The sequence below is a fragment of the Cydia pomonella genome, chromosome 5 (assembly GCF_033807575.1).
Source record: "Cydia pomonella isolate Wapato2018A chromosome 5, ilCydPomo1, whole genome shotgun sequence".
NCBI classification, from domain to species: Eukaryota; Metazoa; Arthropoda; class Insecta; order Lepidoptera; family Tortricidae; genus Cydia; species Cydia pomonella.
The window spans coordinates 18109431-18127872 of NC_084707.1; the positions used below are offsets into that span (position 1 = coordinate 18109431).

Sequence of the window (18442 nt, forward strand, 5' to 3'; positions counted from 1 at the left end):
TGAGCCACTCGGCCACCGGTGTCACGGCGGCATTAGTCGAATTTTTCAAGTACCTATATGCATTTCTTACTGAAGGCTTACGAAACCCCCTAGCCATCCATAAGGTAGAACAGTATTGTTCGACCTTCTAACAACTTGAAATAATAAAAAAAAAATATTTTATTGCCCCAGGCTCTGTCCGTGACGCAGTTACGCGAAGAGCAGCGTCCGCCGCTGCCACCCAAAACTACCGCTCCAGTACCACCGCCTCGACGGCACAAGGTATACTAAGCCATCACACTCACGCTGAACATACCTCTAATTTACTTTAAATTGTTTTGTTTAAAAAATCTTTATTTGATTTATAGATAAGCGGCGACCGATCAAGTGCTAGCCCTAGACCTCCCGTACAAGAGCAGCCACGTCGAGCTACGCTCGGTTCCATCAATACTATGACGGCACAAAACCAAGCACCGACACGACCTTTAAGCAACCACGGGGTCCCGCAGCCCATACCTCCCCACCTGAGCAAGATATTGCCACCGGCGCCTTCTGCTCATGTCGGCAGCATGCCTTATTTACCGACGAGTCAACTTCAAGCTGCCGCTCCTGCACCGCAAGTCATGCCGTACCACAATAACACGATGGGTCATGCGCCGCAGACGTGGGGGCGTCCCAGAGCGTCGCTGCCGCCTTATAACGTGCCGACTAACATGGTAGGTATCTTTCAGAATCAGAATCAGAATCATTTATTTTGCTAGAACATTACACAGATATTACAATTTGTCATGTCAGTAGATAGGTTACATGAATGCATGTTCTGCCACACTTGCATTTACAGGTAATACATTTAGCCTAAGTTTACGATAACATTAAATTTCTATAGCTAATAATTCGGTAATACTGAAGCTAAGAAAATTATTACGAGTATTATACAAATTTAAATAAAATATTATTATTATTCATACAGTTTCTGGAAATATTCCTGCAAGGCAGTAATAAGGTCTGTTTATTAAATAACAGTACCTGGGCGACCGAGCATTGCTCGGTTATAACTATTTGTTGTAATATGGTGGTGTATAGGTGATAATCTTATCTACATTTTTTTACTACATTAAACTTGTCTAAAACAATAAAAATTAAAAAATTATATATAAACTTGAACATATATAAAAAAAAAACTTAGTCACCGGGCGAGATTCGAACCCGTAACACTCGTTTAGCAGTCTGCGTCTTAACCCGCTGGACCAGACGGACAGTGGCCGGCAACACGAAATTAGCGACCATATTCCGCGTCGAAAGAAAAACGCATGAAAACTCGAAAACACGCGTTTTCCCAAACATAAGACTAATCTAGGTCGATTGTTTACCCCCAAAAACCCCCATATACCAAATTTCAGCAAAATCGTTAGAGCCGTTTCCGAGATCCCGGAAATATATATACATATATATATACAAGAATTGCTCGTTTAAAGGTATAAGATTTTAGCCTTTTTGTGAATTCATTTAAATTAGTGCACTGTTTTATGTCATTACTTAAAAAATTAAAAATTTTGATTCCATTGTACTCAATACTTCTTTTAAAATGAATATAATTATTTGATTTTGGTAAAATAATATAATTGTTATTTCTTTATTTTACTTTACCTTTAGTTATTGAACAATTTTCCATAACAACTAGGTACTATACTTATTACAATTAAGTAGGTACTTGGACGCGTACATTGCCGAAACAAAATTAAAGTCGTGGTAATGAAATATCAAGAATTTGGGACGTCGTTGTAATTTCTAAAATGTTCCGGCAGGTTCAACAGCCAATGATGCATGAACCATGGGACGGGCCCGAGATGCTACCTCAAGCGCAAACCTGGAGCCGGCCTATGCGCCGCGGCGCCTCGGTCCTGGAGCTGGGCCAGCCGGCGCCGCCGTGCCCGGGCTGCGCGCACTGCGCCGGCGCGCCGTGGCGCTACGGCAGCTGCGCCAGCCTCGACCCCGGCCCGTGGGGCTGGCAGTGCTGCCCGCCGCAGCACATGCATCCGCACGCTCATATGCATTCGACGATGACACCTCAACCTTATCGCAGAGGTACGCCGTCGAACTTGACTATCACATAAATCACATTACGTCATCAGCCTTTATTCTCCACTGCTGAAATTATGCTAATGCCACTTAGCCACCTCATAAATAAATAAATGTTTTGGGACATATCGACCCAGTCCCAAATTAAGCAGAACTTGTCCTATGGGTACTAGGTGATAATGTACATACGGACATACTTATATATAAATACATACTTAGATGCATCCATAATTTAGGAACAAATATATTCGTGATGAAGGCAAAAATAAATGCCCTTGCCAGAATTCGTACCCAAATTCTTCTGTTTTGTAGGCAGCGTTACTATCGACTAACTAAATAGAATAGAAGCAATAGAATAGAATAGAATAGAATAATAGCAATAGAATAAAATAGAATAGAATAGCAATAGAATTACTAAATAACTTCATAGCTACAGTCCAAAACGCAGACATATTCTCAGACAACTGGCCGTCCCTACAACGTATCAGGATTTTTTTAAACTCTACCTATGTTACTTAGTATATTTTTTTTTAAATCTCTATGTAACTTAGTAATAGTTTAATTCTAGAGATAGTTCCAAAAATGTATAATGTGTGTAATACAAGTTTACTAATTTTATGTTCTGACTACATATGTATTAACAGTATAAGTGCCTTGGCTGTAGCTGTAAACTTATACTTTGTGTTTGCCTAAATAAAAAATAAAGACTAGGCTATTACCGGTAACATCCAACGTTTATACACCATCTAGCGAAGTATATTATAAGTATCATATAAATAATAATTATTTATTTCATAAACAAACTTGTAAAAAGGATTCTTAAAAGTAAACCAGAAGGTCTGTTTCCTAAGTAGGCGAACCTGTGATTTAGGATAAACAGTGCCCCTCCCCTTAAATATAATTATTAATTAAAATAACAAGTTAAGAGATTCATGATCAAAGATAATGAGGTTATATCATAACAAAGTAAAACATCACACTCCACCGTAAGGCATTTGTCTATTATTATTATATCAACGGTTAATGATTCTGTTAGTATCTAACATCACCATCAGAGACCACTCTAACTTCTAAAAAATTCCAGCCGACAGCCGCGCAATGTCTCGCGCGGCGTCCCGCGCCGGCTCCCGCGCCGCGTCCCCCGCCATGAGCGTGCGCTCGCGCGCGTCGCGCCGCCCCAAGCACCGCACGCCATCGCCGCCGCCGCTACCGTCCAGCGATGCCGACTCCGAGAGCGAGGAGAGCGACCATCGCGAGCCACTGAAACCGCAAAGTCCTGCCAGAAAAACGGTTCACACTAAAGTCCAAAGTCCGGTGCGGATAACTGCAAATCCATCCGAAGTAAGTGATTTTTGAAATGCTTGATTTTAACGTCTTGCGATTGAAAAAATAATGCGTCAAACGAACACTATGAGCGTGCGTCCGTGCACGTTTTATCACACCAAGCACCGCACGCCGCGCCGTCGCCGCCGACACCGAGGCTGGCCAACGCGAGCCGCTGAAACCTACTGACGTCCTGCGAGAAAAATGGTTCAATATAAATCCCAAAGTCCTGTCAGAATAGCTAAAGCTACAAATACGCGGAAAATAAGTTAGTTTTTTTTTATAAAACTTTGTTTAAACGACTACTATAGAAAAAAATGCGATAAAAACCATAGTTCAATAACTACATACATTTAACCTATGCTTAAAAATATAAGAAAAAATAAATAATTATTATTTATTTATTTAATCTTTATTGCACAAAAGAAAACCTTATAGTACAAAAGGTGAACTTAATGCCATGACAGGCATTCTCTAGCAGACAACCTTTAGGCAAAGCAGAGAGATTGTGGGCGGTGCTACTTTAACAACAACAACCAACTATAATACAGTAACATATACTATATAATATAATAATTCATTGTTTATACTCTGTATTTTTAGGTATTTAAAATAAAGTAAACATAATCTACCCTTAAATGGTTCCTTAAGCCAGTCGAGGGTAGATGAAAATATTACATGATCAAATAATGTGGGTTAAAGTCAGGTCGTTCAGTGACAAATCCAGGCGGTTTTATATTTGGTTGGTTACCCATTTAGGGCCAGCGACTCAGCTTATGGTCATGTTCGAACGAACATTTCCGCAAGGCCAGTGACCCACATGTGAGTCATGAATAAATTCTAATTTAAACATAAACGAAACGTAACTTAACGTAATAACGTAAGTATCCGCCAAGTAACAACCATTTCTATAAGGTATAGGGTGAAATCACCAAAAGATGACCAGTTAAGCGACTACCCCAACTTTAGATTTTTTTTTACATATGTTGTAACTTACTTTTAACAACTTTAATGTTTTAATATGATTCAGCATATAATCTAGATTAGAATTAATTATTCCTAATGCTCATATTGTAATTCAGTATATTTATAAAAAAATATTATATGATGAAATAGGGCAAAATGCCCAGAAGATGAACACGGTGCCCTATCTCTCAACATTTTGACCCCAAAAGATGAACGAGTATAAAATCAAAATCAAGTAGCCTACTATTGAACGACAAGATGCCAATAGATGAACAAGTATAGATAGCGTGTCACTTTGCCCCTTTTGTTAAATTCTAACCACTGAGCAATTATAATCGGTAGCGAAAAAAATGGTGTATAAAATAGCAGTTTAAATTATTTGTGCCAGAGAGAGAAAAAAATGCCCTAGGTGGAATTTTGCTCCAAGAAGAAAATATGATCCTCAAATAAATTAAAACGACTTAATAAATTAACTTCTACACTTTTTAAATTTGTATTTGTAAATAATATAAAAAAGTAATTAAGCTACCGAAAGATATAAAATTCACTATTTTTACAATTAAACTTGTTCAGTGTTGAAAATGCTACCCAAAACATGAACGAACAAATTACTTGTTTCAAGTTTTGGCCACGGTATTGAAGAAATGAACTATCAAAATTAATGCTAAATTCATGTATTAGAATTGAGCCCAAAAGATGAACTAGTAAATTATCATAGTTCATCTTTTAGGGATAAGATTTTTAGTTGAACAGCCCATACTAAAATAAACCTTGAAATAACTGATCAAGGCCTAGCCAGCTATCAATTTAAAACATAAATTATGCGTCTACCTTTTCTATTATATAAAAGCATTTGAAAAAAACAAGCCCTTGCCCAAAAGTTGACCGCCGGTCATCTATTGGCTTAAGCATACAATATTAAATAAATAAATAAATAAATAAAATAAATATTATAGGACATTATTACACAAACCACACAATATGGTTACAAGTTATTGGAACCATAACTTGAACTGCAAATATTTTAATAAAATAAGATAAAATATGCAATACTTGATAACGAAAACGTTAGAGGAATTAATCTAGAATCTTTTCTTTGTAAAATCATATAAGTAAATGCATAATTCAATTTTATACGCAATTATAAGCTTATACTTTGAAGCGCTAATCTTATTAAGATCTCCATACAAATGGCGATTTTGGTGTGGACCGCGCATTTGACGACCGCTCTCAGCCACACGCACAGCACAATTGTCTGGGAGTTTAAATGTTAGCCTCGGCAAAGTATTGCTGCGTTAGTAAATAATACCCTCAGATGCGCAAAATAATTCACGATTTAATTATATCGATTTTAAGGACAAATGTTCATCTTTTGGGGGCCGGTCATCTTTTGGTGCCACTACCCTATTACGATAAAAAAATATAAACGCGTTTTTTAAAATGAAACTAGAGCCTAGAATATTCAATTTTGGTTTACTATCAGTGCAATATAGTAAATATACTGAAATTCTAGATACATACGCACTGCAAGCAAACAGATAAATCCATATTTCAAAAATACCAAAAATATGTATATTTTAGAAGTTATGGACATGGCTCAGGGTATGGGTCACTGTGCTACTTGTAAAAATTACAAATGTTTCTGTAGCAGGCTAAAATAAACTTTATTGGCTGGTTTTAAAGCATATTTCATGTTGAAGCTGTTTGATATTGTACCATTTTATGATAGCACGCAACATTTACCAATCCGTAGTATAATAATAATTTGTTTTGTGTGAGTAGTAAGGCAACGAGGATTTTCTCCCAGTGTACTTTTATGTCATAATATTTGGTGATCGTTGTATTGTATCTTAGGCAATTACCTACTAGCAATGATGTTAATATTCATACTTTTTTTTCGTTTCAATATTAAACAAGGCAGTAGAAACAGTCACCACTAACTAATATTGTATTATCATAATAGTGTGTGACAAATATTTACAAGTTTTTTTTAATATTTTGTTTTATGTGAGGGGTACGGCAAGGAAAATGTGTCAAAATGAACTTCCAAGATTTGACCAATCAACAACAAACACAGCAAGTGAAATATGTAAAAAGTAAAAATGTTCATTCCTACAAACTGCAATATCTTTTTTGATAGGCACAGAAAAAAGGTGGTTAGTAAAAGTGTTGCATATTGTTATTCAACTGGTCGGCTTCACATGCGGCGGTTTATTTACCGTGCGCGCCAGGCCCGAGACCCATAAGCTGAGTCATACGTTTTAGCTAAAAACGGATTGTATAGTGGCCCGGCGTATTGTATACGCTCGATGGGTCTTGGGGTACTAAATGTTATAACTACCCGATACAAATTGTACAAATTGCTTGTTTACTTTTATTTGAATACCTAAAGATACAGAGTATATTATGTAGTACGCAGTTTTTCAAATTTCCACAACAAAGATGTGGGCACATCTAAAATATTTTCTAGAATATTACTTGTATTATTTGCTACAGGTAGAAGACGACAGTTTAGGGCCGGCGCCCCCGCCGCCGGCGTCGTCGTGGCAGTGCGAGCACTGCACGTTCGTGAACGAGCCGGGCGAGCGCGTGTGCGCGGTGTGTTGCCGCACGCCCACCACGGCGCCCAGGGTCGTGGCCGGCGGCGCCGCCGACGCCATAGCGACCCTACACATCTCCGACACGGCTGGGTCCAGCGACACTCGCCAAAAACAAAGTAAATAATAAATCCTGTTTGATAGTGCGGTAATTTAACTTCCTACCCAAAAGAAAACTCATACCTACTTATAGGTACATACTTGGGTGTTGTTAGCGAGAACTTTTTTACGTGTTTTTCCCGTGACTCGTATCTTAAGGGGTTACCCCCTGGTAATTGTTCTTTAATTATGTCTACTATTTCGAAAAACATATCGTATCACAAATATATTTTTTTCCATGAACCCCTTTCTCGAGTTAAAATCCGTATAAACTCCCTTATTATGCAACGCTTAGATACGAAACTGTAACCAATAGTGAATAATGATGTACACTTCAATTGCGTCTGCGATTTTTCAAGTATATAAGTAGTTTTTGAGAAATTATTACTATTTAACTTCGTGCGTTGCCCCGGCGCGCGGGTGTCTGCGCGGGCGACGAGGGGCAGTCGCTGCTGGACGGGGAACCTGTATCACTAGACGCGACGCGCGAGCAATTATTCTCTGTGAATTGATCGTACGATTTTGAGTGAGTGAGTGTTAAGAGAGCGAACGGGCGCAATAATTTGATTGGTTGTGCAAATTCAAGTTGTAAACGTGAAGAACGAGGGAGGGTCGAGAGAGTTGGATCGCGCGAGGTCATTCAGATAGGGGACGGCCTTAAAGCAAATTTTGTACTGATTTTTTGTATCGTTTCGATTTTATTATTCGCGAAATAGGTTCAGGCACTAACAGGTGTTTATCCACAAATTGTTTCTCTAAAGGCTCTACTTAGCATTATAGGAGGCAAATATGATAATTAATTCTGAATAAATATGAAAACCCTGAACTTTGTATGAGTATGTTTAACTGTTATAGATGGCGAGGTTCCCAAAGTCCAGTCGAAAAAACAGAAGTCTTCAACCGGATGCGGCCCATCGCCGCCGAGGGAAAACAAACCTAGACAACCAACAAGCCGACTCGTTACGCCAGTGCGGGACGTGGACGATCAGTCTCGGCGACATGACATGGCCGTGGGGCCATCGCCGCCTAAGGAAGTTCGGAATAGGGAAATGAATGGCAGAACAACTTATAATGGAAATGAACAAGGGCGACACAGCGTATCTGTTGGTCCATCACCGCCTCGAGAAGAAACCCGAACTTCAGTAGCAAGAATTCCGCCTGAACCTACAATACGGCACAACATCTCGGTGGGGCCTTCACCGCCACGAGAGAGTACGAACCAAAAAAAGTCCGCTGGCGCTTCCCCGCAGCGGGGAAGCGCTGAGAGCCGCGGCCGGTCGCCGTTCAGTCGGTCGAAAGTTTCCAATACGGGTACATCGCCACCCCCTCAAAGTATTTCAACTCAGGTAATACACACAGAAATAAGGAATACCTGTACTTATAAGTGTCCCATAAATACCACGCCATAGTGACACCGGTAGTGTTTCCGCACTAAAATAATAGCCTCTTTTTAAATTCGTCTACTTATTCCAAGAGGACCTTAGAAGTATGTACTAGTATTTTATACAACCGTTGCATAAGAAGGGTTAAAAAGGCGAGTGACGCCCAAGCAACATACAAGCAGGATAATACAGTTAAATTATGATCTTATTCAAATTAAGATTGCATTAATTTTGTGTGTAAGCGCTGGAAATTACTAAATTCGGAATAAGAAAATATGTGGGCCCCTATACCAATTTATGCTGAATAGATTTTGTATAGTATCGGTTTTGCATAATAAAGCTGAATAATACTTATTTCTTTTACAGTTAGTCAGACATTATTCAGCGTAAAGCATTTGTATATACTAAAACCTGCAAAATAGAGCCATTAGCAGCAATTAGCTGTGTATATTCTTTATTGTGGAATATTAAACACATTTTTCTTAAGTAGTGGTGGTGGTAGTGTAGTGGTTACTAAATGCTGAAAAAAAGCGTCCGTGGAGACTTTTGACTGTATAAAAGCGGTTATAGTTTCTGTTTTAATGCTAGTTTTTGGATAAAGGTCGACGATGTTACTGGAAGCTGTAATGAAATCCACATCTTATTTGTTATCCAGTAGCTCCATATATGTGTTAATTATTGCTACTACATAACGACTATAACCACACTTATACCTAAGTTATAGCGGTTTTAGTACACATGTACTATCTTTTCTTGCTAAAAGCTGCAAAAAAGATAGATAGTTAGATAAACACTTTATTCATTTCCACAACATACATGGTAGTTAAATGACGCATTGAGAAGTGTTATACAAACTACTCCTTAACAACAAGTGCGCGGGGGTATATTATTTAATTTAAGCAAAAAGCGTGATCAAAATTGTGCCGTGACAACGTGTGTAATTTGTACGACAATACCTGTATTTAACGGTTTCATGTGCATCAATATTAAAAAATAATATAAAAATAATTCTATAACTTAAATATTATATTGTGTTTATGAATATTAGTAAAAAGAAGGGTTTAATATTGCCCGTGTTACACATCTACAATGTTTCTCATCAAACTAGTGAGGATCGATGGTTTTTACTATTTGTGTATAGAAACTTAATATGCGTTAAGATTGAGAAAACAATTAATCTTATACCGATGTTATTCAAAACTTCTTGATCTAAAACTATTATTATCTAAAATGTAGCTTGGTAACGCGACTAATCTGAATGCTTGTTCAGAAATTTAGCACATTAATAGCTGTGGCAGAAGCTTAGATTCAGCACGGTCGGACGCCATCACGGTTGCTCATATTCTAACCTCTACAATTAAATAGGAATCCAAAATGACCTGAAAAACCAATGTTTATTCATTTATAAAACGAATTTTATCGTAGCATAACTTGTTAAAATACATTTTTTATCACTAAAACATTATCGCCGCAAAAAAAAACACAAATTGAAAAGTGGATTAGTGGAATCTATATTTACTTTTTAAAAAGTGCATTAATTACGCGGCGCTTTAAAATTTTATTAAAAAAATATATATACATTCACAGTAAAGTGGCATGCGTAATGAAATTGAAGTTATAAAAACATCAAATCTGTGTAAGTACACAATATAAATGGTAAATGTCCCCATATTTTGTATTCACTTCAGAAACTAAACTTTGACACAAGTTCACAAATTAAAATGGAAGACAAAACATATATTGATTAAACACTCATTTTATAGCTAATATCTGAATATATTTTCTGTAAAGATGCACTTGTGAACCAAAAGCTGTATAACGTGTGAATAACTGATTCATTATGTACAAAGCTGGATAACTTTAGTTTAAAAGCAGTATGGAAACTTTTGACAGCCTCTATAAAAGTGTTATTCACCGGATTCACCACTATGTACTCACTGTTCAGTTGTAAGCTGTTTAATTTGTGCCCAAATCTTCTGTATAACGTCTGCAATAGCGCTGTTACAGGCATTATTCAGCTACCGTGTTCGGCTTACAGTACCGGCATGCTCTATTTTTCAAACAATATTCAGCAGCCTTGTGTTACTTGAGCGTGGGTTACAATGTGAGACGGAGCCACAGGCCAAGTTGAACATTGTAAAGGCATACGCCACGAGTATTTTTTGACCGACTTATACAACGTTGCATACACTAGTTTTCCTACGAGTCAAAATAATGCTTTTAACTAGTAGAATCATATAAGTAAACAAACCAAAAGTATACAGCTAAGATACGAGAGCATACAATCTTACGCGCCTGGCCCGGCTGGTAAGCGACGCCTTTTCGTAACTCATTTAGTAACATTCTTATATACTGTTCATGAATGTATAAATGACAGATAACAGTAGAGGAGTAGAAAAAATACCTTACCTAACTTTTTCAACTCTGTCAAGTTCGGTTAGACTCTACACTGCAGTCGTAGCCGATAAAATGAAAATAAGCAAACCTAGTCGAAAATCATTTTTGTTTTTCAGACGTATGAAGTACCAACACCATGGGAGCGTGAGCGTGAGCGAGAAAAGGAACGCGAGCAGGAGAAGGAACACGAGCGGGAGAAGGAACGCGAGCGGGAGAAGGAACGCGAGCGGGAGAAGGAACGCGAGCGGGAGAAGGAACGCGACCGGGATAAGGAACGCGAGCGGGAAAAAGAACGCGAGCGAGAAAGGGAGAGGGAACGAGAGCGGGAACGTGCTCCGTCGGTGCCGCGGTCGCGCTCCCGTCGGCGGTTCCGAGACGAAGCTCGGCGCGAACGCTCGCATAGCAGGCATTCGCTGTCCAGCGATACACGGGTTAGCTTTCTCTGCATTCTGCAGTTTCTACGTACATTTCACAAAATAATAAATTTACCTACCTATTTATACATAAAAAGACGCGAAATTCTAAATCGGTATGAGATCTTGACCCAAAAATTTTTACTACTAAAAAGATTGCTTTGCCAGACTAGCTGCGTACACAATCGTTGCGAAATGTTTTGTGTTTAAGAGTTGAAAATTCCGGCAGGAGAGCGAGCGCAGCGTGCGCACCGCCGGGCGCTGGGAGTGGCGCTCGCCGCGCGACAGCAGCCCGGCGGGCGACAGCGACGCCGGCCGCCGCCGCCTGGCGCGCCGCGCCTCGCACCTCGACCTGCGCCCGCAGCGCGCGCGGCGCCGCTCCAGCTTTTACGGCTCCGAGGTGATGCCCGACTGATATTTCTCAACTCTAAACTTCTGTCTGGAGAGCGAGAGATAGTTTTTCTTTATTACTAGTATCTCGATCGACTCGAATTATTTACAACCATACGAGTACGATCAAATAACTCAGCACAAAACCCCCTTTTCCTCCACGAAAACCCTACTAAAAGTGAATTACCAACAGGCGGCGTCCCCCGAGCCGCTGGCATACAACCGCACGCTGTCGATGGAGGCGCTGGGGGCGGGCGCGGCGCGCGAGGCGGAGCGCGGGCTGGAGCTGGCGCGGCTCATGGACGCGGCCGAGCGGCTCGGCTTCAGCGCGGCGGAGGTGCAGGCGAGTACCCAGCCAAAGTCCTTTGGTCTTCATTACCGTGAGGCATTGCGCTTTTTATGCCAGACTATGATAGACCGCGGGCCAGGAACATATATCGCCAGTCATCGCCTCCCGGCTGATACTTTGTCAGATGATAGATTAGATGCTCTCATGATTTTGTTATAATTATCATAAAAAGGTAAAGCACTTAATTTTTACATGTGCATGCGAGCAGCTGACGTTCTCTCCACCGCGATACAACCGGCTCACGATTTTTTAAATTCACACTAGCATCTTAACTATCATCCGACAAAGTATCAAACGTGAAGCGATGACAATTTTTTTATCTGACAAAGTATCAAGCGAGAGGCGCTGACAATTTTTTACGTGTTTCGATGGCTGTCATTCCTCAACCCACCAACGGAGCGGCAGCTAACGTCCACGAGAGTTCACCATACATAGGCATTAACCACTATACGAGTTATCACCCGGGAGGCTGTTCCTGGCTAATAGAAGAGAAAAACGCTTCTTTATCATTTATAGGTAATGTTTACATTAGCTTGCGCTTGCGTCCGTTCCCTTGAGTGACGTTTTTGTTTATGACGTAAAGCATTCAAAAGATTGATTTACAAGTTCTATTCAAAATAATTTTATCTACGACAACAGCAACAACGCGTAGGTGACATCCCTGGTCATTCAGGAGTCCATAGGCTATGGTGACCGCTTACCACCAGATAAACCGTATGCATGATTGCCATCGCCGTGGTGTTAAAAAAAATTAATATAGACTCCATAGATTTTTGTTCCTCGGCAGCAGTTAATTTGTATCAACAAAATGAATTATTAAATACCATGAAATTACGACGAATTCACATTAATTCTGTTAAAATATAATAGAACCCACTGAAAGACTCTTTTACAATTTATGTTTTCCTATCATCACATTAAAAATAAAATCGCTTATTCAACCGAGATGGATCACTAAAGCCAGGGGCGGCGAACTAGCTGTTTTACTCTAGAATATGGAAGTTTGCTACTCTCAGAATGTGCAATGACAAGTGAGAGAGAAAAGTCATCGACAAAATTTGTTGCAGACTTCTATCTGTAAGACATCAGAAAACCGTCATAGAAAAATCTTTTTGATTTCTATGAGGTAAAAAAAAAACATCGTTCCCCAAATTTGCCGCCCCCAAAATCTGCCGCCCTAGGCTCGAGCCTACTCAGCCTGCTGGTAAATCCGCCACTGACTAAAGGCATAAAAAGGTGCTGCAAGAGAAAACGAGAAATGCTGTGGCAATACAGATTACAACTTAATGCAAGTAACAAAATTCAATTAAAAAACTATACGCAACGTCTTAAAAAAAATCTAGCTAACGCACAAAACACAAAATGATTTTTATGTAAAGAACTCACCCAACAAATCAAAAGCGACATGGAACATTATTAACGGACCCAAATCAACCCATCCAAAAGAAGGTATTTGGCAGATAAAAGTTGGAGATGAAACAATAACAAAGCCTTCAGATATTGCGCAAACATTTAAAAACTATTTTATTGAAAGAATTAATACAGACATTCATTGTATTCAAACCAATAATAACAATCGACATCGCAATTTATTTAAAAACACGCCTAACTCTGTTATTGTAAGACCGACGAATTTAAATGATCATAAACTCTTTAAAAAAATACGAGCAGTACGGGATACGATGACATATCAACGAAAATTATTAAAAAATCCTGTACTATTATCATTAACCCACTTAAGTATATTGTAAATCTTTGCATAGAGACCGGTGTTTTTCCAGCCAGATAGCTTAAAAATAGCTATCGTGAAACCAATTTATAAGAGAGGAGACAAAGAAAACCCTAAAAACTACCGCCCAGTTGCATTGCTCTCCAATTTCTCGAAAATCATTAAAAAGGTAATATATAACAGGCTCTATCAATATTTTGAAACAAAAAACCTACTTGCAAATGAACAGAAAGGTTTCCGGAAGAACCGGTCAATAAAAATGGCTATCTATGACATGCTAAAACCGGTTATGTTAAATGTAGATAAAAGGATTCCCGTCAGTGATCTTTATATGGACATGTCAAATGCTTTTGACTTCGTTGATCACAATATCCTTCTAAGCAAACTATTTCAATATGGAGTACGCGGAAATGTGCATGACCTGATAAAATCATATCTAGACCATCGTAAACAAATAACGCAAGTCAGTCAAGTATGCGTCAAGTCCAAAACCAAGTCCAGATATCAGAGAAATAAAGTACAACAAGGAAAGTGTGGGGTACCACAAGGAAGCATCCTGGGGCCTCTACTATTTTTAATATATATTAACGACCTACCTAGAGCTATCGAATTACCTATGGTCCTCTTTGCGGACGATAGTACAGTAATTTTTGCTCGGCAGAAAATGCAAATATAGATATGAGCACTTATCAATCAGACATAAATAGGACCTTAGATACGGTAACTGCATGGCTTGATGCGAATAATTTAAAAATAAACCTTGACAAAACTAAAATAATGAACTTTAAACAACGGACTAACAAAATAAATAATTTAACTGTAGCTTATAATTACCATATCATAGAGGAAACGAATACGACAAACTTTTTAGGATAATAAGTTGACATGGAAAAATCAAGTAGAAATAATTTGTAGTAAACTTAATTCATATTCTTATGCTCTGTATATTTTACACAAGTTGGTAAATCAATCAATGGTTCTCACATCATAGCATGCCTATGTAACTTCAATATTACGTTACGGAATTATGATTTGGGGCAATTGTTCTGATCGTGAGATGATTTTCAAAAGTCAGAAAAAATGTATTCGCGCCGTATGTGGTATCCCACCAACTGACTATTGTAAAGAACATTTCATTAAACTTCGTGTACTGACTTCCCCATGCCTATATATTTATGAAATCGCATGTTATGTTAAGCAAAATAAAAATCTATTCCAAAGCTTTAATAGTGTACGTCAACAAGGGAAGATTAGCAATACCATCTCATTTAAAACGGCATTCTTATCTAAAAGTGCTTTTGGAATGGCTTAAAAAATTTCAATATTTTACCCAATGCCATTTTAAATACAGAGAACATAAGACTTTTTAAGAAACGTCTGTTTGCATTCTTATCAAACAAAGCGTATTACTCCATTGACGAATATAAAAGAGACAATACATTAATTTAATTTAATGCAATACTAAAAATTATATAGTGTTTTTTTTTTACCCAAATTTCAATATTTTACCCAATGCCATTTTAAATACAGAGAACATAAGACTTTTTAAGAAACGTCTGTTTGCATTCTTATCAAACAAAGCGTATTACTCCATTGACGAATATAAAAGAGACAATACATTAATTTAATTTAATGCAATACTAAAAATTATATAGTGTTTAGAATAAGGTAAGATTTAAGCATGCAATTTATTGTTAAAATTACCAACACAAAACTAAATTTATACACCTAATGCTGGTAAGACATAGTGATACTAATTAGTACTAAATTGTAACATCTATGTACCTATGTCTAACAAATAAAAATATTGATTAATTGAAAGAAATATAATCCCAAGTAGCATTGCAAGCTGTATAAGAGCTGTATATCATTTGAATACTATAAGCTGTACTACTGCTGTATAAGCGCTTATACAGCCCTTATAAGCTAAAAAAGGCCCCAATTATACAGCTTTTCACGTTATTAGAGCTGTACAGTAGCTGTACAAGCAATAAATAAGCTGTATAATAGCTGTAATTCGATGTAAAAGGAAAGCTTAGCACTACAGACTATCTATTATAAGTATGATTTAAGAATATAAGTTTTGAATAGGTTTTAAGAAGAATTACAAAAGAATAAAAAATATTTAAGTCTTCTATTCATTCTTTATATTTGTAATGGCGACAAAATGAGAAATAAGTGAATAATGAATAAGTAATAAAGTGCAGTTAAGACACGGGATTTTGAGAGCAATTATATTACTATTGGTAAGTGCCGATTATTATTTATTGTGAACATGTCTATCTTTTATGGCACAATATTCACGCGCCTGCTTAATAATCAAGAGAAACATAACAAAAATATCTAAAACTGTTACATAAGTTAGTGTTTTTTTTTACGGTTAAGGTTTTTTTCTTTTAATATCAATTCTAATTAATAATAATAATTTTAATTTAGTTGAGCTGGATATCATAATATGACTTACTTATTGTCCTATGTCCCCTAGATGGGGCAGAGGGCGTCCACAGTGCGCCGCCATCTGGATCGGTCTTGAGCTTCGTGCTTGAGTTCGCTCCAAGTCTTCCCAATAGCCTTCGCCTCTGCAATTATAGTCCGGCGCCAGGTCTGCTTTGGACGGCAACGTTTCCTTTTTCCTTGGGGATTCCAGTCTAGGGCTTGCCTCGGTATGTGTTTAGGATCCCTTCGGAGTGTATGCCCAATCCAACTCCATTTCCGGCGCTTGATCTGCTGGTCGATCGGGGTTTCATTGCAGCATCTCCAGAGGCTGGCATTAGAGATTTTCTCGGGCCAGTATACACCGAGAATGCGGCGGAGGCAGCGGTTAACACAGACTTGTAGCTGGCGCGAGATGTCTTTTGTAACCTTCCACGTCTCGCATCCATATAGCAATAATCATAATATGACTTTAGTTTTTGTTAAATATTTGCAAGTATATCTTTAATTATATTTTCGAACCTTTTTTTATTCATAGTAAAATGGCGACAGTTTTTAAAGAGCCTATAGGATAGTTGGAGAGCATTATAATCTTAGGAGCTGTACTATGTAATTAATGCAGTCACTTCTACAGCTATTGGATTTAAATCAGCTTTGTAATAGAATATTTTATACGTTTGACTGTATTTCGGCTTTCCGTACATAAGTTATAATTCCCGTTAGAGATCCGTATTATAAATAAAAAAGTCTTAGGGCTTAATGGTGTGACGTTTGTATTTTTAGTCTCTTGACTGCTCCCGATCTTTTTCTTTTATTCCACATATTTACACTGTCCGAAATAGATTCGAGCGAGCAACTGTCAGTAATACAGACTAAAGCTGTAATATAAATGCCATTTATTAATTTAGTTTTATAATTCACTCATTGTCAGAAATCCTAAAACTACTATACTTATACGAATGCAAAATTACGCCAAAAAATTTCTTTAAGCGTCTTGGTCAGAAATACAGACAAAACTGTACTTCAGCTGTCATTTATTCTTTTAGTTTTATTATAACCTTACAGACAGAAGTTATAACTCTATTATACTTATAATAGTTTAAAATTACGCTATAAGAATTAGTTTTAAATCGGAGTTGACAAACACTTTTGTACAGCAACAAGCCAGAGGTGATCCTACACTACAGCCTCTATACAGCTTTTATGATATAATAAGCTTATAGCGTCACACTTAAAGTTTTATAACGGAGTTTACAGATACTTTTTTACAGCAACAAGTGCCAATTGATACTACAATACAGCCTGTATACAGCTTTAACGATAGAATTAGCTCGAAGTGTCACACAACACTTGAAGTTTTATAGTACATTTTTATATTCTGATATAACACCCCATGTGTACGCAACGCCCTTTTTAATGATTTTATACAGGTTGAGCTCAGGTTAGTTTTCTCTAACACTCTTATAAGTCCCTTAAAACACTAAGTTCTAAATTGACTGGTATATATAGGTACATATCATGTTTGCCGTTGTAGTTTGATAAAACTTTAAATTTTTTGATGTAATTTTATCTAGGTGTAAGAGTATCAAGTTATTTGTGTATAACTGCATAGGATAGGACTGTTATTTATGCCGTTGTTATCTAATTACTTCACAGATTCGTGTAGGTATGAGTTGAATGTTGTATTTGAATGCACAGGCGGCACTGGCTCAAAGTCCCGCAGCGCCACTAGCGTGGTTGCGCGAGCGCTGGCCGAGCCTAGTGGCGGGCGTGCAGGCGGCTGCGGCGCGCCTGGCGGCCGGCGCGAGCGTCTCCGAGCTGGAGGCGCGCGCGGCCCTGGCGCGCCACCGCGCCGCCATGTGGCCCGCCGTCACCGAGTGCGTCGAGCGCCACCGCCGCCAGGTACATCTCTGACTTTCGTTTGGCCGATCGATTGAATGCTACCCGACACATTGACTCGCCGCCATCGCCATACATAAGTTACATTTCAGGAATCCCGGCCTGGTTGCTCACACTCACATCGGGTTCCAGAATCCGCTTATACCATCTATGACACTCTATGAATTGAATTATGCTTATTTGCTTAACGATAAAGAAAATCATATGGCTATAAGTACATAAAAGTACCTACTCTCTCGTTAAGCTACTTATACATGTTATACCTACCTACTTATTACATCCTTGCAGACAAGAGTAACACTCTATTAAAGGAATATTCCGCAAAAATGTCGCTTACATACACGACTTACGTATTGAAAATATTAAAAAATGCTAGCAAGCCACTTCTTGTATTAATAATATTTGAC

At 38.2% G+C, this 18442-nt stretch overlaps 1 protein-coding gene across 1 annotated transcript in view; it reads left to right on the forward strand.

The window, feature by feature from the left end:
* Window positions 1–18442, forward strand: part of LOC133517937 (E3 ubiquitin-protein ligase lubel-like) — a 40645-nt gene that overhangs the window by 7741 nt on the left and 14462 nt on the right. Inside the window, exons 4-13 of the mRNA XM_061851420.1 lie at window positions 172–261; window positions 348–695; window positions 1785–2064; window positions 3143–3399; window positions 6844–7063; window positions 7899–8389; window positions 10939–11253; window positions 11465–11635; window positions 11819–11968; window positions 17835–18038. Coding sequence (XP_061707404.1) covers window positions 172–261; window positions 348–695; window positions 1785–2064; window positions 3143–3399; window positions 6844–7063; window positions 7899–8389; window positions 10939–11253; window positions 11465–11635; window positions 11819–11968; window positions 17835–18038 — 2526 coding nt within the window. The remainder of the gene's footprint in view (window positions 1–171; window positions 262–347; window positions 696–1784; window positions 2065–3142; window positions 3400–6843; window positions 7064–7898; window positions 8390–10938; window positions 11254–11464; window positions 11636–11818; window positions 11969–17834; window positions 18039–18442) is intronic.